This window comes from Poecilia reticulata, chromosome 7 (genome assembly GCF_904066995.2).
Source record: "Poecilia reticulata chromosome 7, P_reticulata-male-v2, whole genome shotgun sequence".
NCBI classification, from domain to species: domain Eukaryota; kingdom Metazoa; phylum Chordata; class Actinopteri; order Cyprinodontiformes; family Poeciliidae; genus Poecilia; species Poecilia reticulata.
The window spans coordinates 463454-487536 of record NC_088836.1 but is presented as its reverse complement, the minus strand read 5'-3'; the positions used below and the strand labels follow the sequence as shown (position 1 = coordinate 487536).

At 42.1% G+C, this 24083-nt stretch overlaps 1 protein-coding gene across 2 annotated transcripts in view; it reads left to right on the top strand.

The window, feature by feature from the left end:
• Positions 1-24083, top strand: part of mtor (mechanistic target of rapamycin kinase) — a 168774-nt gene that overhangs the window by 38223 nt on the left and 106468 nt on the right. For both annotated transcript variants that reach the window (XM_081608531.1, XM_081608530.1), the window contains exons 19-26: positions 9253-9503; positions 9591-9677; positions 16087-16254; positions 21081-21193; positions 22091-22253; positions 22611-22703; positions 22997-23143; positions 23501-23643. In XM_081608531.1, coding sequence (XP_081464657.1) covers positions 9253-9503; positions 9591-9677; positions 16087-16254; positions 21081-21193; positions 22091-22253; positions 22611-22703; positions 22997-23143; positions 23501-23643 — 1165 coding nt within the window. The remainder of the gene's footprint in view (positions 1-9252; positions 9504-9590; positions 9678-16086; positions 16255-21080; positions 21194-22090; positions 22254-22610; positions 22704-22996; positions 23144-23500; positions 23644-24083) is intronic.

The following is a 24083-nucleotide window of genomic DNA, read 5'->3' as shown; positions in this document are numbered from 1 at the left end:
GAATAAAATATATGAAACATTTAATTCCCATGAACAGATGTTCATACAGAAGAACATCTGATCTGTACAAGTACACTAGTGACAACATGGCATTAATATAACATTTTATTTAAGACAACAGGGATAGCTCTTTAAACATACTTGACTCCTTTTTGACTGTTAGAACAACAGTCTATTGTCCATAAAGAACAGCATTCAAGAGGTTAAGCTTTGTACTGTACGAACCAGGGAAACGGTACAAGTTGTGGTAACCGAAGTTTGACTCAGTTTGGCATCACTTTTTTTCCTTGCGATGCCTTCCTCCCATTCTGGCGCGTAATGAAGCCACTTCTTGACAGTTTCCCTGCAGTCCTCGACAGTCAGCTTTGGGTCAAACTGTTGAGCAGGAGCTGAAAAACATAAAAATCAAAGTGAGAAAGGCGCCGGTTAGAAGATGATAAACATTTATGAATTACAAAGTTAAGGGGAAAGGTTACGTGTGTGTGGTTGGGGGCAGGAGAAGGGGGAGTTGGTGAGGAATGGGGTAGAGGTGCGACAAACAGCATACTTTGATTCAAAATTGATTATCAGTTTTTCCCAACCCTGGTCCTTAAGTCAAACTGATCTCCATGTTTTCAATTCAGCAAAACCCTGTTAATCAACCAACAATTAAAATCATTGTGTGGTGAATAAGGGCAAAACTTGCAGGGCAGTGTGCCTGGCAGACCAGTGTTGAAAAACACTGGATTATACATTGGCGTTTCAATCATTAGAATTTGACCACAAAACAAAATTGATTCAATGACATCTTTTCAACATTAGTTAATTGGCTATTATTGGATGATTGATGGTTTATCCACCATCAGTCGTCAAGATTAACCATAAATTCAACTTTTGTGATCATAATTCAACATCGAATTAACATATTCTGCTAACAAGCCAACAGCGAAGTTGGCTTGTTTGCAAAATATGCCAACTTGTTTGGAACAACCCACTCATGTAAATAGTGGGGGTGGATCGCTCCACTCCTTGTAGTTAGTTGTAGATGTTTTTGTGTCAATTTATCACGCACAGTCAGTAAGAATTTTTATGGACAAATAAATTGTACCATGTACCAAGAGTACAACCGATTATCCTCAACTGTGCTTCATTTAAAAAGTGACTAACCCCCACTCAGTAATAAAATACTCACGCCTGTCGCGATAAACGATAAATCAATTAATCAATTAATCACACGATAAATCAAACCTATCGACCTCATTTTAATTATCGGCTTTATCGTCTCTTAATGTTGTTTCCATATATCATCTCCGATGTATGCTGGACTTCTGTTTACGCCGTGTCAGCTGTTTGGGATTCCCCTCATAATTTCCCCTCAGATAGCACGGAGAGAAATTTGCGCTTTCTGATTGGCTACCTGTCACATTCAACAGGCTGCGTTGACGCTCCCAGTCGGGGAAAACCCCTGATTTAGATCGGAGCGGCCACGACTATCCACCGTAACATACCACACACTGCAAGATGATCGGTTATGAAATCGCAAGCGACAATCTTAGAATGTCAGACGTTCTAAGATTGTCATAAGTGAAAAATGGGGGCAAAAAATGGTGTAGTGTGAACTATTGTATCAGGTAGTCGGATGTGCCCTTCTTCTCTATTTAAATTTAGTGATTACTGAAGGGCAATACAGACTTCATAATCTGCACTCTTTTGGTTGAATGCAGTATTTATTTCCACTTTGGCTTTATGTTGTTTAGTTTTTGGATAAACAACATAAACACAGGCACCACTGTGGTCTTCACCTTCTAGGCCTTTTCTAGTTCCTCTCTGAGACCCCTGGTATTTCTCCAGTTTCTCGTGCTCCTTTTTCTTGATGTTGCAATCACTTGGTATTGCTACATCCACCACAACGGCTTTCCTCTGCTTTTTATCCAGCACCACAATGTCTGGTTGGTTCGCCATTACCATATTGTCTGTCTGGATCTGGAAGTCCCACAGGATCTTAGCTCGGTCATTCTCCACCACCTTTGGGGGTGTTCCCCACTTTGATCTCGGGGCTTCCAGTCCATATTCTGCACAGATGTTTCTGTACACTATGCCCGCCACTTGGTTATGTCGTTCGTTCAATCAATCAATCAATCAATAAAATTTTATCTGTATAGCACATTTCAGCAGCAAGGCATTTCAAGGTGCTTTACATAATTAAAGAAAAAAAAATAAAAATGGTATGTGACATTAATAAATAGATAAGTAAAGATAAAAACATTAAAGACATCAACACCCACACTCTAATCCTAATTTAACCACAAGCAACTCTAAACAGGTGGGTTTTAAGTTGAGATTTAAAGGCACCCAGTGTTTCAGCTGTTTTACAGTTTTCTGGAAGTTTGTTCCAAATTTGTGGTGCATAGAAGCTGGATGCTGCTTCTCCTCGTTTGGTTCTGGTTCTGGGGATCCAGAGGGGACCAGAACCAGAAGATCTGAGGGGTCTAGACGGTTGATACAGCAATAACAGATCTTTAAGGTATTGTGGTGCTAAACCATTCAGTGATTTATAAACTAACAATTTATAAATTGTTTTAATTTTAAAGTCTATTCTTTGAGCTACAGAGAGCCAGTGTAGGGACTTTAAAACTGGTGTTATGTGCTCCATCTTCCGGGTTTTAGTGAGAACACGAGCAGCAGCAATCTGGATCAGCTGCAACTGTTTGATTTGTTAGTCAGACCTGTGAAGACGCTGTTCCAGTAATCAATGCGGCTAAAGATAAACACATGGATGAGTTTCTATAGATTGTGCTGAGACATAAGTCCTCTAATCCTGGAGATGTTCTTCAGGTGATAGAAGGCCGACTTTGTGACTGTCTTAATGTGACTGAAGGTTCAGATCAGAGTCCATCACTACTCCCAGGTTTCGGGCTGATCGCTGGTTTTCAATTGTAATAACTGAAGCTGTGTATTGATTCTAGTTCACTCTTCTTTAGGTCCAAAGATAATAACTTCAGTTTTGTTCCTGTTAAGCTGGAGAAAGTTTTGGCACATCCACATATTTATCTGTTCTAAGCATCTATTCATTGATTGGATGGGTTCAGAGTCACCTGGTGACATCGTGATGTAGAGCTGTGTATCATTCGCATAGTTATGGTAACTAATCTTGTTTCCTGTTATAACCTGAGCCAGTGGGAGCATATAAATATTGAAAAGAAGGGGTCCTAGGATTTGACCTTGGGGTACCCCACATGTGACCTTTGACCTCTCTGATGAGAAGTTTCCGATTGAAACAAAGAAATCCCTGTTCTTTATGTAAGATTCAAACCAGTGGAGCACTGGACCGGAGAGTCCGACCCAACTCTCCAGTCGATTCAGTAAAATGTCGTGGTCAACAGTGTCGAAAGCTGCACTGAGGTCCAACAGAACCAGCACTGTGGTTCTCCCACAGTCTCCCACTTTTACAAGGGCCGTCTCTGTGCTGTGGTGAGCACGAAAACCAGACTGGAAGGAGTCAAAGCGATTCATTATTGTTAGGAAGTTATTGAATTGCTTAAAAACTGCTTTTTCAATAATTTTGCTGATGAATGGGAGGTTGGAGATTGACTTGCAATTTGCAGTAGTGATTTCTCTAGATTGTTCTTTTTTATCAGTGGTTTGATAACTGCTGTTTTCAAAGCCTGGGGGAAAACACCTGAAGAGAGCGATGAGTTTACTATTTGGATCAGATCATTAGCAACGACAGGAAGGACTTTCTTAAAGAAATGTGTGGGTAGGACATCCAGACAGCAGGAACCGGAGCTTAATTGACTTATAATTTCTTCAAGGTTTTTAAAATGAAGTTGTTGAAATTGGGTCATTTTTCCTGCATTTGTTTTGTTTGAGCACAGCATTGATACTGGCTTTGAAGTGAATGTGCTGATTAATCCTCTGATCTTTTGCATTTTCTCTGAAAAGAAACTGGAGAACTTGTTGCAGGCGGCATTAGATTGAAGGTGGCAACGTCGTAGGAGGGTTTGTGAGCCTGTCAACAGTAGCAAATACAACTCGAGCATTGTTAATGTTTTTGTTTGACATCTGCAAAGAAAGCCTCTCTTGCATGTTTTAGTGTTGTGTGACAGTTACGTAGTCTTTCTTTGTAGATGTCATAGTAAACGTGCAGTTGAGTTTTACACCATTTCCGTTCGGCCCTACGGCAGAGTTGTCTTGTAGATTGAACTGTTTGTGCATTTCTCCATGGAGATTTCTTCCTATCAGTTACAACTTTCACTTTAGATGTAATCTAAATGATGTAATCAATGATATCTGAAAGTGTGCACTGAAAATCATCTACCAACTTATCTATGTCATTATAGCTTAAGGGCGATTAAGAAGAGTAGATTTGATTAAATGTTTCTGCTGTGTTTTTTGTGAAAGTACGTTTTGTGATAGTAGCTTTTTGTCTAAGTGGGTTAACGGATAAAGAACTTTCAAAGATAACAGCACAGTGATCCGACAGGGCAACATCGGTTACAGAAACATTGGAAAAATTCACACCTTTACTGATAACCAGGTCCAGTGTGTGTCCATGAGTGTGTGTTGCTTGTTTGACATGTTGTGTTAAACCAAAACTCTCCAATATATTACAGAGCTTTTTTGCCCCATGGTCTTGGGGGTTGTCAACATGAATGTTGAAATTAGTGTCAAAGTTCATTTGTGGCCTTTTACCTCAATTCCAAGATACTCAAATGACGTGAAATTACCCAATGAGATTTTACTACAATTTATGGTATTTTTAAATATTGAAGCCACGCCTCCTCCTTTTTTGTGCTTTTTATTCTTACTTAAAAAATTGTACGTAGGAGGTGCTGATTCAATTAGTACGATTGGTTCATTATTGTCATTCAACCATGTTTCTGTCAGAAATAAAATATCAATATTATGCTCGATGATGAAATCATTAATTAATAGAGCTTTAGCACAGAGAGATCTGGTATTTAAAAGAGCCAGTTAAACGACTTGGAGGCTGAAAGTTCTTCAGTCTGAGGTTCCTTTTAGGCAGGGGATCAGTCTGAGGTTTGAATTAAGACCGCTGTTTTTTGTATTTCTGTTTTTTGTAACTTTTCTTGTAGTGATCCGGACAGATAATGTCCGATTTTGCAGTGCCGGGGGGCCAGACACATTCTGGAGGAAGACGGGTGTAAAGATGATATCTGGACCCCGGTCTCAGACCTCAGAAACGCAGAGTGCTGGATCCTCTGGGAAGTCAGAGGCAGGTGGCTTAGAGGAAGTGAGGTCTGCTATGTTGGCGTTGGCGCTAAGGAGAGTCTTGCTGAGACGAAACTGGCAGTGAGTTTCTTGACATGATCCATGCCAGTAGGCATGGATCATGTCAAGTCTTGGTGCTGTCCAGTTTTTCATACCTGAGACTCTTTCTTGGATGCCTGCCATTGTGATGGTTACCTGGGTTTGCTCAGGGAGGTTGCTGTGGTCATCTCATAGAGAGATTAGCCACCGTGCATTGCTGTTGTGGGACGCCTCCCTTTCCCATATTTCTTTCCAGTATTGTTCAGTCTCCAGCCTTGGTGGGTCTGCTCTGTTGTTATTACCCTGCCATTGAGAGTACACTTTAGCTGGTTGGGTGGAGAAGAGCCGGTTAATCCTCCTTGCTTCATTCTCTCTCGTTTATCCCTTTAGGCGGCTGGCCAAGGCTTGGAACCTTTGTTTGTCAGTTTCGAGTGCTTCAGACATGGGCATCTGGCTGTACTTCTTAGGTACCGATCTTTTCATCGCACCTCTTTGGAGCTCTGACAGTTGGCTCAATTCCCTCCTTGTTACCTTGATTTTAGCTTCTAACCATCTTTCCCATGGTGGGTATTGAATCTCATGGTTGCTCTGATAGCCAAGCATCTCCAGGAACACTGATGCTGAGTTGTCTATCAGCTCATTGGTTTCCGTTGATGTTGGTAGGAATCGTTCTCAATGCTGCATTCACATCTTCAATCAGACTTTCTGATGGTTTTTCACTAAGCTGTTGTAATTGGCGTCAGGGTTGCCTGGTGTTCATTCTTGCCTGGTGTTCATTCTATCTCTCAGGTCAGTTGCTGCCTTGTTCAGTTTTGATGGTTCATTCATTATTGTGCCTGCATACCCAATCTCTGGATGGGGAGTTGGAGTTAACTCCTCTCTAACCTGGCATCCTGGCTCCCCCTTGCCGTAGCATTTGTGTTTGTATTTCGTCAATCTCAAGTTGTGATAGCAGTTGCCGTTTGTGGATGTTGGAACACTGAGCTACTAGTTGTTTGGCAGATATTGTTGACTGGGGATGTCGATCTAACCATTCCTCCTGCATTCTTTGCATGTAGCCTCTCTGACTAGGGTTACTTGAGTAGTAGCATTCCAACAGATCCATGTTTTATTAGCAGTCCTCTCGCCCATTTCCGTCTTGTTCCAGTAGGCCATTTTTCGTCAAGGTGCTCTGGTTCGCCAGCACCTGACACAGACCTTGTTTGGCTGGGCGACATTTGAGCCGGCATATGGTGTATATCAATGTATGCATGCACACACACACATATATATATATATATACTTTAACATTTAAGTGAACACTGAAGTGTTCCCTTTATTTTTTTGAGCAGTATATATATACACCGTATTTTCCGCACTATAAGGCACACCGGATTATAAGGCGCACCTTCAATGAATGGCCTATTTTTAAACTTTTTTCATATATAAGGCTCACCGCATTATACGGCGCATAGAATAGACTCGACAGTTAGGGTTGCCACCCGTCCCGTATTGAACCTACACAGGACGCGATTTGTTCCGTACTCTACAAATGGGGATGTGTAATAATAAAGAAGTGGTCCCCGAGTACTTTATATAGTAGTCTGCCCCAGCCATTGTTTCACTCACGGTGTTGGTGTTGCGATATTGTGCCCAACTGCTTTCTGGATAACACAGACAAACAGACAAGCTTCCGCCGCAGCCTCTTTCTCTCTTCCCCTGACCTCCCAGGCTTTAAATGTATAGGGGCTGGTCCCTTGGTAACCCTAGTAAAAGCACCCCAGATGAATATCTAAAGCCACTTTGCTGACATAAAAAATGTCAGCAAAACAGTACGACTCGGGTCGGTGAGAAGAGCCTTCCGCGACTGGGCCGGGGCGTGTATTCACACCCCTTAAACCAGAAGTGAAAATCCTTGTACTTTTGTAAAAAAAAAAAAAAAAGTCAAAAAATCTACATAGCCCCCTTAACTCAAGTACATCTAAATAACATTAAGTATTTTCTTTAGCAGAGCGATTAATAATTCAATCTGTGTGTAATTTAATCCCAATATCAATCCAGCCGTTCTGTGAAGGCTTGAGTGTTTTGTTAGAGAACATTAAAGAACAAACGGCATCATGAATACCAAAAAAGGTCAGTGGGAAAGTTATGGAGACGTTTAGTGGGTTGAAAAGCAACATAAAAAGCTTTAAATGTGTCATGGAGGACTGTTTCATCAATTATTAAAAAATGCCAACTGCATGGTACAACTGCAATCAGCTAAATCAGACGTTTAGTCAACTTTTTTGGAGATTTTGAAAGTCATCCATCATCAAGTCATGAAAAATTTAAATAAAATCCAATGAAGTTTGTGGTTGTGATAAAACAGTGTGAAAAATTAATGCAGTATAAATATATTTGCAGGGTAATGTGCTCTTATTGTTTGATAGTGTAACTAAGCAAGCATGACCTCCAACAGGCTTTACTACTCTTTACATCAATCTGTGTGGAATAATATCTAACTGCAGACACTGGTTAGACTGGTTTAGCTTGTAAATAACAGCCAAACTTCTCATGGTTCTTCCAGAGGATTTGACTGGAAATTTTCTGCTTTCACGAAAAGTCCATCATGTATGATATCTTGAAAATTCACGATAACAGTATAAACGTCCCATCTGTCTTTTTGTCATTTGAAACCTGACCGGGCCTCCTCTTCTCTCATCCGCTCCAAGTATGACCTTGGACTGTACAGTAATGGTTTTCCCAGTTTGTTCTTGAACTAAATGGACTGAAACCAGAACTGGAGGTTGTATATCTGTTGGCAGGCTTGTCAGGGTTGCCGTCTGGGGCACGATAACCCTCTTCTGTATGTGAGAAGAGCCTGGATATATTCGTTGCATCACCTGACTTCAAATTACAATTTTCACATCAAAACGGGACACAAGAGTCATAAAAGCAATGAAATGCTGCCTTCTTGCTGGGTCACAGGGCTGTTTTATGTGCGTTATTATGGCAGTGGAACAATTTATTTTTCCTATTTATCTGAAGGCTAAATTATTACAGCACTGTTCCCTTTCTGAGGTGTGGTCTGTGTCTTCTTAGAGAGCTGAGATATTTAAGCATTTTAAGCATCTGTTTGTTTTTATTGGCTTAAGTTTGGAATAATAAAATGGTGAATAGAAAAGCTACTTTATTTTGACTGAAAGTGTCCAGAGACAGAGATGTACTGTAGAATATAACTCTAAGAAGTCTTGTAAAACTCTGATGGTCTGAAAATATTTCTGAACAATGATGATCTGTTTTATACATTCAGTTATTTCAAGAAATATGACAACACTGAATGATGGAAGCCCAAAGAGATCATTGGTGGAATTTATCATTTGGTAATATTCTAATATTTTGGGATATGTCTTTTAATTGTAGAGTTTAAATCGGGCGTAAAAAACACATCTGGACCTGAGCCCATAGCCATTGTATCTTAGCCTGATCCAACCCAATTGATTAACTTTAATTAAAGTTATGAGCCCAAAGTAAATCCAACATACTATTTCAATTAAGAATTTACCGCTTTCTATTTTAACATCTTCTAGCTCCATTTTGTGGCTTGTTGTAACCACAGGATGAGAAAAGGTCAAATCATCTGGGATGTGTGATTAGTGGGATCTGATCTCTGCTACAGGTGCAGCGGGTCAGGGCGGAGCCGCCTGCGCTGTGTTGGTACTGTCTGATTCACTTCTGCACCCTGCTTACTTACTTTATTTTCTGAACAGGTTGAACTATCTAGCCCTCTTTTTAGAGTATAAAAAAGAGGGATAGTTATCTAGCTAGATATCTTCACAGAAGTTAAGTTAAGGACTACCTTAACTTCTGTTTGGTTTTCTCTGTGCTGGATGGATTGCAGGCTTATTAAACATGCCACAGAAGCATGAGCTCCAACCTGACCCTAAATTCTGGCCAGAATTATTTACTTGAGTCTCTGGCCATGAATCTAAGCTCTTGATTAATTGCCAGAGCCTGAGTCTCTCGATTGCTCTGTTCCTCCAGCGGACTACAGCACCAGTGAAATGCTGGTGAACATGGGCAACCTGCCCCTGGACGAGTTCTACCCAGCGGTGGCCATCGTCACTTTGATGCGAATCCTCAGAGACCCCTCGCTGTCCAACCACCACACCATGGTCGTTCAGGCCGTCACCTTCATCTTCAAGTCGCTGGGCCTCAAGTGCGTCCAGTTCCTGCCACAGGTCATGCCCACGTTCCTCAACGTCATCCGCGTTTGCGACGCCAGCATCCGAGAGGTAAACGGAAGATTGGATAGTTAAAAACTCTTTTTTTTTCCTCTTTCTATCTGATCAGGTGTAATGTTTTACTCTCTTCTCCTGCAGTTCCTCTTCCAGCAGATGGGAATGGTTGTGTCCTTTGTGAAGATTCACATCCGGCCATACATGGACGACATTTTCACCCTGATCAGAGTGAGTAGCTCTGTCAGCTTTCTTCATCTTCCTTCTCCGTTATGTAATCCTTGTTTTTCCAGTGAGTCAGGCAAACAGCTGTAAGCTATTAACTGCATTCATTATTTATTCATTAAAAGGATTTCATCACATTGGGTGATGAACATAACCATCAATGAAGAATCTGAGCTTTTGCATTTAGATGCATACTCAGTCCACCTTAGTGTTCAGATAGAAATGTTTTAGCACTTATTCTGTCTCCAAAGTTTGCCTCCCTCCTTTGGACCCAATCTTACTTAAGATGTAATCGCAGATAGCTTGTGGCTTTCAGCCCATCATGTGATGCAGAGTGACTGTTAAAGCCTATGTCCCCAATGATACAAGGACATTGTATCAAAATCAGGATACAATCTGATTCTCATTCTGAACCAGGGTTCGCTAACCCAGGTTTGCTTACAGGGTTAGCAAACCCAGGAGGTTCGCTAACCCTGTAAACGAACCTCCTGGGTGGTGGTAACTCCTTGTGATGAAGAGTAATGGAGAGAAGTACACCACTGCGCCTTCTGCCTCAACCACTTATTAAAGGGCAAGTGAAACAAAGGATCTATTCATTATTGCTGCAGTTATGCTTCTGCATCCAGATGAGGGGGCTGCTCTAGCTATTCAAGATGTACTGCCATGGGCAGGCAGGGCAGGAAAGGGGGGGCTGTTTAACTTCACCACAGATGAAACCCACCGACTGACTGATTTTGTGACTTCAAGCCTTTCACTTTAACATTCGGTCTTTTTATTTTTTTTTTATTTTAGTCATACTGCACGGCCGTGCCTGGGTTTTCCAACACAGTATCAAAGATAGACAAGAGACACAATATTGGTTCCACCTGACAGGAAACTGTCTCCTTTTTCCTGTCATCTCATCTTCCTCTTTGCTTCTGGCATCTGGAAATTCAGGGTTTGTAGAGAAAATATAGTCCATACATTTCTCAGATTCAGATTATAGATGGAAACACATCCTGACCCATTTCTGTACTTTCTTAAATAGAGTGCGCTCAGTGAGTTGATGCATATGACTTCATAAAGTGAAAGTAACATCAGTTCACAAATAATAAATGAAGAAATGATTGAATCACATTATATTTCAAACATATGAGCAATAGGTTTTTAGAGATTAGAACTGCACATATTGATTATTCTGATAATCAGTTCCATTTCAGTCGATTCACTCAGTACTACACATAGAGTATGGGATATCACGCCCCCGCGTGGCCTAACTGAAGACACCTTTAATCACGCCGTTAGGCAAATGACATGTGATGACGGGTGGCAGACCCTGCCTGCATATAAATATACCCCCATCAGTCATTATTCAGTTTTTACACTCCACCTCGCTGAGAACACCTAATTTCCAACCGGTGCTTTATAGCTGCTGCTAGCTAGCATCACTCTTATTTTTCCAAAACTAGCTTAACTGCTCCTATTGGTATTAGCTACTGCTGCCTGCTGATTAGCGTGTCTGGCCACTGAGAGCTAGTTGTATTTTCTCATTTGTCTATTTTTATTCTCTTTGGTTTTGTGGTTCGGGATGAGCACGAAGCAAAAAATGGCGAAGCAGGAGTCTTCCATTCGCCCCTGTCCTCAGGAGTGCGGCTTCCCGCTTCACAAAAAAGACCAGCACGAAGCATGCCCCGTCTGCCTTGGAATTGTCCACGCCAGAAGAGCATTGTCGGAGCCGGATGCTTGTGCTTTTTGTAGCCAGCTTCGGCGCCCCACGCTTGAACGACGGGTCAAGTTTGTGCAAAAAGTGTAGGGAGAAGCTACCGTTTCACAACAAGACCCCATGCTCTCTGAGTCTAGAAATCCGTTTTCGTCCAAGTCTGACGAGGACGACGAGGCCAAGGCTTCCACTTCCAGCTGGGCAGCCCCCGCTTCCAGCTGGGCAGACCATATGGAGTATGTGGACGGGTTAGCTGAAACGGTGCAGGATGCAGCGCCATCTCACTATCACCTCGAGGCTCAAGGTGATGATGATGTGCTTGACATCGGCCTGGAAGGTCAAAGTCTTTCGGAAGACGATGGCGACGACTTTTCCGTCCAGTGTCTGTCTGCTGCCGCCGCCTCTCTGGTGGGTCAGGACGACACATCATTCTTTTCCCTTTGACGGCGTGCAGCTACTAAGTTAGATGTCAAGTGGCGCACCCATCCTCCTGCTCCTCAAAAGGTGTTCCATTTCACTGGATTCTACCTTCTGACGGAGCCGGCTGCGGTTAAAAACCGCCTGCCCGTATACCCAGATTTTGTCTCGGAGCTAACGTCGTCCTGGAACAAACCGTTGCTCACGCGTGTTACAGTGCCTGGCTACGGGCAGTACGTGGACCTGGAGGGTGCCGACAAAGCAGGTCTGGTTAATTTACCACCAGTGGAGGCGTCCTTGGCAGCTTACCTAGTGCCATCATACCCCCAGGGTGTGGGCGGCTCTGCCAACCTGCCCTCAAAACAATGCAGGTTTTCCGCAACCCAGTTGGAGAAGACGTATTGCACTCAAGCAACCACTGCTCGGCCACCATGCTTCGAACTTATCAAGCTATGTGCTTGTCCGAGCTAGGAGCTCAGATGCCTCCTGATAGCCATCTGATTCCCCTCTTAAATGAGATCAGAATCACTGCGGATTATATTCAGCATACTTCCCGCTGTGCTGCACTCTCACTGGGGAAGGGGATGGCTTACACAGTGGTTGCTCAGAGACACCTATGACTAACGCTAAGGGACAGGGCCATATACTTGGACGAGCCGGTGTCTACGGAAGGGCTTTTTGGACAAATCCTTGATGCAATACAAATACAAGCAAAGTTCGAGCTTAAGAAAAAGCAAACTGAAGCTCTTCGTTGCGTCATTCAAAGACGTGACGCTAGGTCCAGGCCCAACATGAGCGCACGCAAGCTTATGACATCACTGGTGCCGCCAAAGAGAGCAGCACCACCTGCAGCTCTCAACACCACAATTTCCCAGCCGTCAAAGCAAACTCCCCGCCAGTCGGCCTGGAGCAAAGGCCCTCCTCTGGGCTTTCAACGAGATTTGACGTCTCGAAAGAAAAAGCCTCAGTCATTCTAATGACGTGAGACGGCGTGACAGAAGAGAGACATCAGAAGCTGGGAGACCTGATTGCTGCTCAAATTTATGCTCTGATTTATGCTCAAAAGGTATATTGTTTGTTCTGTTCAGGGTTCCAGCCCCAGGAGGCACTGCATTTTCCTAACAGTTTCCCAACCACAACACCCCAACGCATACACTGTTTGCACCTTCAGCCCCAGGTTTAAGTGGGCTAAATATTTCTCAAGAAGCAAGAGAAAATGTTCGAAATGTTTGTGTAACTGTTCCGCATGTTTCAATAAAGAGTGCAATTCCTTTGCCAAAAAATCAAAATCTAAACACTGTGTGCCACAACGTGCACAACAGTCAAATGGAGCTGCTCCTCTCCGTTCCAACAGAGGGCTGCACCTCCTTGCCAACAGTGCGTCAGGTCAGCTGTCTGGCCGCGCGTGCCTCTTTGGCGTGCATACGCACTTTCCCCATGGGTAGAAAAGACCGTTGCTACGGGTTACCGGTTGCAGTTCCGGATAAGACCGCCCCGGTTCCAATCAGTTATAAACACAACTGTAGGGACCCAAAGCAGCGAAAGTTCTGAGGGACGAAATAAACACGTTGTTGGCAAAAGGAGCAGTGCGTGTGGTTCCCACTTCGGAAGCAAACAGAGGTTGGTACAGCCGCTATTTTGTTGTTGCAAAGAAGGGAGGGGGGTTATGTCCCATCCTGGATTTAAGAGTGTTAAACAAGCACCTTCGCAAATACAAATTCAAAATGTTGACGCTGAGACAACTTTTGAACGCTGTCGGCCCAGGCGATTGGTTTGCAACAATCGATCTGACGGATGCTTACTTTCACGTAGCAATACACCCAGAACACAGGCATTTTCTGAGGTTTGCTTTTGAGGGAATAGCGTACGAGTACCTGGTCTTACCCTTTGGTCTGTCGCTCGCCCCTCGCACATTTCCAAAAATTGTGGAGGCAGCACTAGCCCCTCTCAGAGAAAAGGGAATTCGCATTCTGGCTTATCTGGACGACTGGGCTTTAATAGCCAGTTCCAGGGAGCAGACTGCCACAGGTGCTGTCCCACATTCAAGCACTGGGATTCTCTGTAAACTTTCAGAAAAGTTCACTGAACCCGAGTCAGCAGTTCTCATTCCTGGGGCTGGAAATATGCTCCCTGTCAGCTCAAGCTCATCTCTCAGAGCACCGTTTGACCGCGTTTGAGCCTCGCTCAGTTTCATTGGGGATGCAAACTGTACTTCCAGACTGTCTTACAGCTGATGGGAATGATGGCCTCCATGATCGCAGTGGTGCCACTCGGATTGTTAAAAGTGCGTCCGATGCAGCACTGGACACGCTCTCACCGGCTGTGCAAGTCACGGCACCTGCACAGAAGGCTTGAAGATAACTACTGCTTGCATGTCAGCCCTTCGCCCGTGGAAGGAACTCGGTCTGCTGTACCGTGGGTCTCCAATCGGCAGGGTGGGGTGTCCTTTCGCAAAGTGTTGTCCACAGATGCCTCTCTGAAGGGGTGGGGGGCAATATGCGACGGCGTAGCGGTGAGGGGGATCTGGACATTAACCCAATCCAAGCTCCACATAAACTACCTGGAGTTGCAGGCAGTCCTGCTAGATCTGAGGCATTTTTGGAGGATTCTGATGAACCAGCATGTTCTGATAAGGGCAGACAACACCACTGTGATGTTCTACATAAACAGACAAGGTTTACTTCGCTTCCCTTGCTGAAATTGTCTCACAAACTATTGCAGTGGTGCAGCGTTCATTTTCTGTCTGTCAAAGCAACTCATGTTCTTGTGCACCTGAATTTGGAGGCGGATCTGCTGTCCAGGGGAGGCCCACTGACGGAGTGTGCATCCATCCGTGGTTGTGTAGATTTGGCAATGGTTTGGCAAAGCTTCAGTGGATCTCTGAGACCAAAGCCAACACCCACTGTCCCCTAATCTTTTCCATAATGGATCACAGAGCTCCGTGGAGCTATTTCTCTTGCTTACAACAGCAAGGGCCTCCCTTTACCTCATGGTGTGAGGGCACATTCAACCAGGGGTGTAGCGGCATCCTGGGCCCTTTTCAGAGGGGTCCCTGTGAGTAACATCTGCGCTGCAGCCAGCTGGTCGTGACGATAAAACCGAACTTTTGTTCGGTTTTATCGTCTGGATGTGACAGCCCCTTCTGTGGCTCACTCTGTTCTTTCTGCTGGGTTGGAGGTTTCAAACTAACTCAGTGCATTTGTCAGGTTTGATGGCTGCTCCACAGGGCGTGTGTATATGTCCCATACTCTGTGTTGTACCAAGTGAATCGACTGAAAGGGAACGTAATGTTATGCATATAACTACTGTTCCCTGAAGGAGAGGAACGAGGTACAACACCTTTTTCTGCCCCGCTGTTCAGCTTGGCTCGGTGAAGAGGGGCCATCGAACTGAATAATGACTGTGATTGGGGTGTATTTATATGTAGGCGGGACCTGCCACCCGTCATCACACGTCATTTGAATAAAGGCGTGATTAACAGTATCTTCAGTTAGGCCACGCGGGGGCGTGATATCCCATACTCTATGTGTTGTACCTCGTTCCTCTCCTTCAGGGAACTGTAGTTTTATGCATAACATTATTGGCACATTCTGCAGATTTGCCATTTAAGCCATTTTTTAATGCAATGTTAGAAATGCATCAAAATATGCAAAGAAACAAATTCCATTTTAAAAACAGAATTTGAAGCAGGTGAAGCTAAACTATGCCACAAGAAGAGTTTTTGGTAAAGCATATTTGCAAAGTTTTATTTCTTATCTTAAATGTTTGTTTTTGTATCATTTTGGCTGAATTACTGCTCTTACTGTGTTGTTTCATCAAATGGCCTTTTTTGAGTCTGTATTGTAGAGTTAATTAATTGATTACTAAATTAATTGACAATTATTTAAATCACTTAATCAAGGTTAAGCCTATTAGTAGTTTTGGCCCTAATAGAGATGAAGATAAAATATTTAAAAAAGGTGAAACTTCCCCTGTTTTCTACCCATATTGTATTTATTAAACACTATTGTGTTCATAATCTTATCAGTCTAGTCACTGTTTTGATGAGAAACAGTTTTCTACATTTCAAATAATTTCCAAGTGTATTAGATTAATAGTAAACAAACAGACCCACCATGTTCAAATGAAGAGCCACAGCCAAGGTAAATCTGTTTAAAGACAAAAGCAGCACATGTTTCATTGACCACAATCCTCGTTCTGATTCTTTGTTGTGTACTTAAAAAAAAAAAAAAACAGAGATGTGCATATGATTGACTTCTAATTAACACTGTTGTGCTGTATTTTGGTTTTGCTCTGCAGGAGTACTGGACACCAAACAACCCCATGCAGAACACCATCATCCTCCTCATCGAGCAAATTGTGGTGGCGCTGGGCGGAGAGTTCAAGCTCTACCTGCCTCAGCTCATCCCACACATGCTGCGTGTTTTCATGCACGATAACAGCACCGGCCGCAGCGTCACCATCAAGGTAGAAGACGTAGAATACTGCTGCATTTTGCCTCACGTTCACAACTTCCTATAGCTGGTTAACTCAAACATCTGAATGTGTTTGAGTTAATCAGCTAATTTACTCTGAATAGATTTCAATTTACAAGAATCTAACATATTTCCCCCCTAAAGTGAGAAACAGCAGAGCACTCAGCCGTCTTCTGAATATAAAAGAAATGAACTCATTTAAAGTTCATTCATTCTTTTGACTCTCCAAGGCAATGTTGTCATGAAAGAAGCTTTTGTTTGTTTACTCATTAATGCGGACTGGAGGCTGTCTTTGTTCTCCTTTCATGCAATTAACCAGACGTTTAATCAAATCATGTCTCTAGCTCTGCCGTCTGATTTAAACATAATGAAATTATCCAACCCTGTTGGTAACTGATGCATAAACATAGGATTAGTTTTTATGCTTTTTTAATCACTCTGACTCTGGTGGTATTTACCAGTTCTTTCTCAATTATATTTATTATTTTTTATTATTATTTACCATTTAGTTGGACTCCTCAAAGTGCTACATGCATTTTGCATTTAATTCAAGTTTTTCTGGCAATACATCTGCTAATGCAGCGAGACACAAATATTGACCTAAAAATTGAACTATGAAATATTACTTCATATACCTGTTACATTAATCAGTACACACACAGTAAGTGCATTCAGGCATATTTTCAAATGTATTAGCATTTATTGATTCTGCATTAGAAGCAACAGTAATTCAGAGTGTGCTGTCAATTTTTAATGTTTACAAACACCGTTATCAGAGTTTATTAATATTGCTTTTCCATTGATGATAATCATTTGCTACACCATGATGAAACAATCCCATTTAATCCAGGTTTGTTCTTTCAAATCTACTTTATCCCTTGCAATTTGAACTCGGTCTGATCCAATCAGATTCAGTAGATCATAAATTATAATCTCTGTTTTTCCAAGGAAACGCGCAGCATAGCGTCGGATCTTGAATTTCCGTATTTCCTGGACTATAAGTCCAGCTTGCTTGGTCAAGAACAACTTGTATACGTTTCTTTTCCTCTACTTAATGCATTTTGATGAATGCGACTTATAAACCAGAGCAACCTATAGTCCAGAAAATATGGCAGCTGCAATTCCACATCCTGAGAAAGCATGGGGGGGACAGTGGAGAGGAACAACTCTGGTTTAACAGAAAGAAACAACGGAATAGTGTGTGTGAGCGTCTTGGGATTAGAATGAGACCCAAAACACAGAACCGCACACCCTGGAATACTTTCTATGAAAAGAAACACTGGAAGCACATTAAGTTAATTAAAGCAATAGTTTCTGATTTTTAATATAATCCTAGCCCGCTTGGTGTTGTTTTATAAAACTACTTGTCTTAAATATTTACAGGGAATCTGCCTTTTTATGTGAGTAAGGGGAATAATAAACATTAAAAATGCTCTCTATATATCAACCCTTGAAAATATACAGTAGTGGTATTTGAGAAGACGTAAAGTTCAAGACCCTTTATTAGTATTGGTACATGAAGCTATGTGCAGACAGCAGTGTTTTATCTAATGAGTTGGAAGTCGGGCATGCTGTTTATCATAAATCACACTCTTTAAGCCGCAGTGCCTGGACCACATATCACATTTTATCCATTATATTTATTTTCCTCATTATGCCAGGAGGGTTTTTGTTCAATATTACCGCTGCTACTTTATACCCAGAACGCAACCAGCAGCTGAAATTATTAGGGCACTATTTTATGTTTGCGGTTGCCTTCAGTATCCATTGAGAACTTTCAGGTTTAAGCTTTTCACTTCTAATATGTGAGTTCAAAGACAACATAAATCTGGAGGTAACACACTCTTCGGTTTCAGCAGTTGTCAGGGTTTCCCTCCGATAATAAATCATGGCTTTGGGCAGAGAGCATAAACACAGAGCCATAAGTAGTGTAGTCATTCACTTTGGTTTGAGGCCTTACTGTCTTGTTGTGTACAATATTAGAAAATAGAATCTGTAACTTGGTTGCTAATGTGAAGCTCAATCTGGTGAATAAGATTCTGACAGATAGGGATTGGGAGTTATGTTACCTTCTGGAGCAAATAGAGAGGAAAAGCATCCCCCCCACCACACACAGACACTCAGACATAAATACTGTGACTTCCTGCAGTCTCGCCATGTGAACTTTAGACATGGAGAGGTGGTCATGGTGCGCGTTGGGACTGCTTATCCAGAACACTTCGTCTTGTCCAAGCCTCCTCACTCCCAATAAGTCTGTATTCTTCACACAGCATCTCCTCTACAGTTAACTAGACAATCCTCAGCTTTTAGTAAATACAAGTAAAACACTTTGAATTGCCTTGTTGCTGAAAATGTGCTATATAAACAAAATTACCTTACCTTACTGTTTTCTGAATTTGGCAAACATGAACTGCCGATCTATGGTTATAGATTACTTTGCCATACTATTGATAAAATCTGAGTTAAATTGCAAAACATCTTTTTGTTTTGTTTTTTGTCATGTTTTACAGCTAAAAACGTGAGTATTTTATGTGGTAGACCACTACAAAGAAGCGAGTGATTTTGTTAGGAATATAAATATATTTTTTCAAAATAAAAACGGCTCATGCTCAGATTTACTGACAAGGTTTTAGGAACATCTATATTCAAATTTTGATTTAGGGCTAAAGTGGACTTTGACTAGACCATTTTAACACATGAATATGATTTGATATAAACTATTCCAGTGTAGCTCAGCTTCAGTCCAGCTCTGCATTTCCCTCCCTCTCATTTTCCCCCCAACATGATGCTGCCATCACCATGTTTCACTGTGGGATGGTGGGTTTAGAATCATGTTTCATGCTTTTTCCGTCCAGTAGCCAGTAGGTCTGCAACCTGAAACTTTTTGGACCTTCCACAATACCTTTTAATACCTTTAACCAAAAATGATAAAGAATCAACCAACGTTGTTAAATATGGATATCATAATAAATGCCGTTTTCAGTATGAATTCCTCTTTTGTCATGGAATAATTGCACTGAATTTACACAACCGAAGATGATTTTGCTTTTAGGTTGGAAGCACTAAATATATATACCCTATATTCTAGGGGTGTAGTGATACAATAATTTCACGATACGGTATATGATATTCTGGTCACGATACGATGTGTATCACAATATTTGTTGAATGATTCGATACGATACAATCCAATAAGATTCAGTGCATTTTTACAATTTTCTGAAAGATTTTAGGAGGACAGAGTGATTTTAGTGACATTTTGTGTTCCATAGACTTGAATTTAGTTAACTGAAAACTGATTAAAAGCACCAATTACACCATACCTGACTATGATTGGACAGTCTAACAGTCTGCAGCTGGACAAAATGAATCAAAGATGCAGTGAGAGAATTAGTTTCTGTCATTTAATTCATGTGGATTTGACATAAAACTTAAAAGTTTAAACCATAATCCAGGAGCAGAGTGGGGAGATTATCAGCCTCTGTAGACTCTCAATATGCAAATGATTGATTGCACTTATGTTTTTTCTTTTGGACACTGTGGCTGCATTTTGGAGTAAAAATGCAGCCACAAATGCAGTCTTTTGGACTATGGGGAAAAAGGCTTTTCTACCTTGGCTCCCGGAGTTAGCCGTGGCTGTAAGCTGTTTACTACTAGCTGCTAAAGTAGTGGCTCCGTCTCACCCCGTAGTGATCGACTCCCTGCAGCTACGCAGCGCCGCTATTCCCCTGCTTGGATCTCTGAGTAGCTGCCTCTCAGACTGCCAGGATCTCATCGTTCTCTCAGTCTCTGATACTCTTTGTCTGTTGCTAATAAAACTGATCGATCAGTCATTGTTACCATGGAAATCCTCACTGCGCCGCGGATTCCGGCTGCGGGTTTTTCCTCTTCGTCTTCCTGCTCTAAACACAGCGCCGCTGCGCGCCCGCTTCGGATGTTATCAACCCATGTTCATTCTTCAGGTAATCCTTTATATACAGAATAGAAACCGCCAAGCTAAAAACTAATTACGAAGTGAATGCTACCAGTCGAAATGTGCATTAATTTCGCGATCTCACTGCTTTTGCAGCTGCTCCGTTCGCGCCGCTACTCCTTTCCGCTTCTCCGTTCCGCTTCTCTTTCACGGATACTTGCGCAACTTTACTTCGTTTCTCAGCAACAAAATACAGCCCATCGTTATTTATTGAAGATTTTACATTTCCAAGAACACAGGAATCTAATGTTTCGTTTCGTTTTGTACGTTTGGAAGCTCATTCCCCCTCACATAATCGGAAAAACTGGGGAATGGCGGCGCTTTTGACATTTCTCTGACAATCGGAAAAATATGGTTTACTAATTTTAGCATAACTCCAGTTATATTTGGCCTATTAACACAATTTAAAACCTGGTGTGTAGTTTATAATGTGCACTTTAAGCTATAGTTGAAAGTGAGACTGAGGGAGGCGGAGTCTCGCTGCTATGCCGTAACAAACTAGACGTTAAAAAGAGCTATAAGGTTATGGACCCCTATGGTTTAACAGATCGATACTCGCGGATGAAAAATCTACTTTCCGAGGGCGGAAAATATCGATATATATCGCAGAATCGATTTATTTATACAGCCCTACTACATTCACAAAGTTTCACATTTTTCTTTCTTCCAAAATCTAGACATAGAAATGAAACAGTGGTTCTTCAAAAATGACAGCTGAATTCTTCAAGTAGATATTTTTCTTCTTTATGTAATATTTGTGATAGAATAAAACAAATTTAGCATTTCTTTCCCTAAACCTACAGGAAGCTGAAAGTCCTTATATTAACGTATTTTCATTCTTCCAGCTGCTGAACGCCATCCAGCTGTTTGGTGCCAATCTGGATGACTACCTCCACTTATTGCTGCCTCCTATTGTCAAGCTATTTGATGCCCCAGATGTGCCCCTCCAGGCTCGCAAGTCAGTATTGCAAATGGCGGTTCTCATTTAGTTTTATTGAATGGCTTATTGCAATAAATGAAGATATTACAACATGATTATGCTGTAGATGTTATGTGGTAGGTGGTATGTTATGTGGTATGCCTTTACAACAAACAACCCTTTGATGGGTTGTTTGTTGTAAAGGCACATCTAAAGGTTGCAAGACTCCAGCTGCGTTTCCATTGACCATAATGTTGTGCAAATTGGAATTAAGAAACACTGCAATTTAGAAAAAACTCCTCACTTTTTTTGATAAAAGTTTTTGCTCTAGCATGTCATAGTTTTTCAGCCGTATGGAAATTTACGCATTTCATAAAGCTGCTGTGGAGACACTTTCTTTTCACAAGTCACGCCATGTGAACTTTATCAGCAGCAGTGCCCTGATTTTAGGCTTTTGCCTCTTTGAACAGTGCACAGCTGGCTCCATGCATCTCAGTTAATCAAAAGTTCAGTTAGTAATTTGAAAGTATTTGTAAAATTACCGACTATCATATAAATATATACGTAGGTACTCCTTTGGTGCTGTTCGCACCAACGCCTGAGTAAGATTTCCTGAATACACTGAAACATGAATCTCTTGTGAGGCTCGACGTTTGTTGCCCCCATGATTTTTAATGACTCATCACGTGAACAAATGTATTCACATTTGATTTTAATTTAATTTCTTATTTAATGGGAACACTGCGATTGCGAAATATTTTTTTGAGGTCGGCTGAATGTGGACGTTTAGCGCATACTTGTAATGGAAATGCAGTAACTCTTAGACTGGTGTGTGACACCTCTATTTTTACATGTTATACTTTCATATGCTTCTCTATTTGTCTTTGCGTCTTTCAACATCTTGCCAATATATTTCCTGGTTTTTCTATGGGTCAGGGTCGCCCTGGAGACGCTCGACCGACTAACGGAGTCCTTGGACTTCACAGACTATGCTTCCCGCATTATCCACCCGATTGTTCGGACACTGGACAGCACGCCGGAGCTGCGCTCCACCGCCATGGACACCCTGTCCTCGCTGGTGTTCCAGCTGGGGAAGAAGGTAGCCGTGTTAGCCTCCAAAGCTCCTGGTAATTTCAGCTCAAGCTGAGGCGGGACAGCGCTCAGTCTGCATTACTTCCTGCCAGACTGCTTATGTCACCAAATGGTTCCCCAGTGGGGAGGCAATGTTTATGAGTGGATGAGGTCACTTGTAGCCTCTCCTCTCCCCACAAGCCCTCTAGTTTACTCCCAAAAACACTTGCATTGTTTTGAGGTGTGACCTCTGTGCTGCCAGCGCTGCTTTTAGCTCTGTAGGCTTCAGGGAAAGCCTTTGATCTGCGTTTATCTTGTGGTTGAAGTTGCAGACCAAACCACAGAAAATCCACAGAGATTTTTATTTACTCTTTCTCGTTTCCAGTACCAGATTTTCATCCCTATGGTCAACAAAGTGATGCTGAAGCACCGGATCAATCACCAGCGCTACGACATTCTGATATGTCGTATTGTGAAGGTGAGTAGCTTCCGACATATTCACATTATTCATCGTTAGGTGCTCTCATGCTCCCATCTGGTTTGAATATTTACTTTCTCTGTGACACCAAATGCCTCCACGTGACTTAAAACATAAATGACATTATAAAATAAATATGTTGCGTACAAACTTTTGTTTATAAACAGCCTCGATGGGAGGAAATATCCTTCTGCGCTCATTCATAAAACATGTATGTGTAGCTTTGATCAACGGTTTGAATGTGTGTGGGCTGTTTGCGTGTGGCCTCTGTGTGTGTGTGTTGTTTATGATAGGGCTACACACTGGCAGAGGAGGAAGAGGACCCTTTAATCTTTCAACACCGGCAGATTCGGGGCAACCAAGGCGACGCTCTGGTCAGCGGTCCCGTAGAGCCAGGCCCCATGAAGAAACTCCATGTTAGCACGACCGCACTCCAGAAGGTGGGCGCTTAGCAGTTTCCTTCCTTCAAAAGCAACACATTCCTATAATGAAAGATTGCAGCGCTTAGAGCCCAGTGTTGTTTACTGGACTCTCTGCTGGTGTTGATGTTACACCTAGTAAACAGCTCTGACTGAAATGCCTCAGTTTATTTCTTCTCAAGAAATTTGAATCAACAAATTGGCGACGAGTTGAAATGAAAAACCTCATCAAAACGAGCAGCAGAGCTCAATGGCTTGCAGGTGCTTACTTTTGGAGCGCAAAGGGTCATGGCACAGTTCGAATGTGAGGTCTGGAAAAACTGATGCTCCCACACAGTTCCCAGTCAGCTTTTAATCCTTGCTTTTTTCTTTTCTAAGGCCTGGGGTGCTGCTCGGAAAGTGTCCAAGGATGACTGGCTGGAGTGGCTGAGGCGTCTGAGCGTGGTCCTGCTCAAAGAGTCGTCCTCCCCGGCTCTGCGATCGTGCTGGTCTCTGGCGCAGACATACATCCCTCTTGCCAGGTACAGCGTGACTGACACGTCTACTTTTCAACTTCTACTTCCTCCACAAAGTGATGCTCCTCTTTCTTTTCTGTGTGTGTCTGTTTTTTCTTTTTTAAAACTTTTAACGACTGTGATAAAGCACAGGGAGTAAAAGCATATCCATAGTGTTTTTTAGGGAGAAGACACAAGTAAATTTGAACTTCTACCTGCAGTACAGCTGCAAAACCTCGTGACATCTGGCTGTATAATGATCCTATAGATATACAGCTGTGTGTCTGCACTTGTTTATAAGTTTGAATGCATGTATTTTCGGATGGAAATTAGCATTAAGCTAAATCCGGTATATTTATGACAATATTGGACGTTCATTAATATGCACACTCTCATGCTAAATAATTGAATCAACCTTAAAAAGAATTAAATTTGTGTGTCTAAAATTAAGGCCTTAAAAAGTCTTA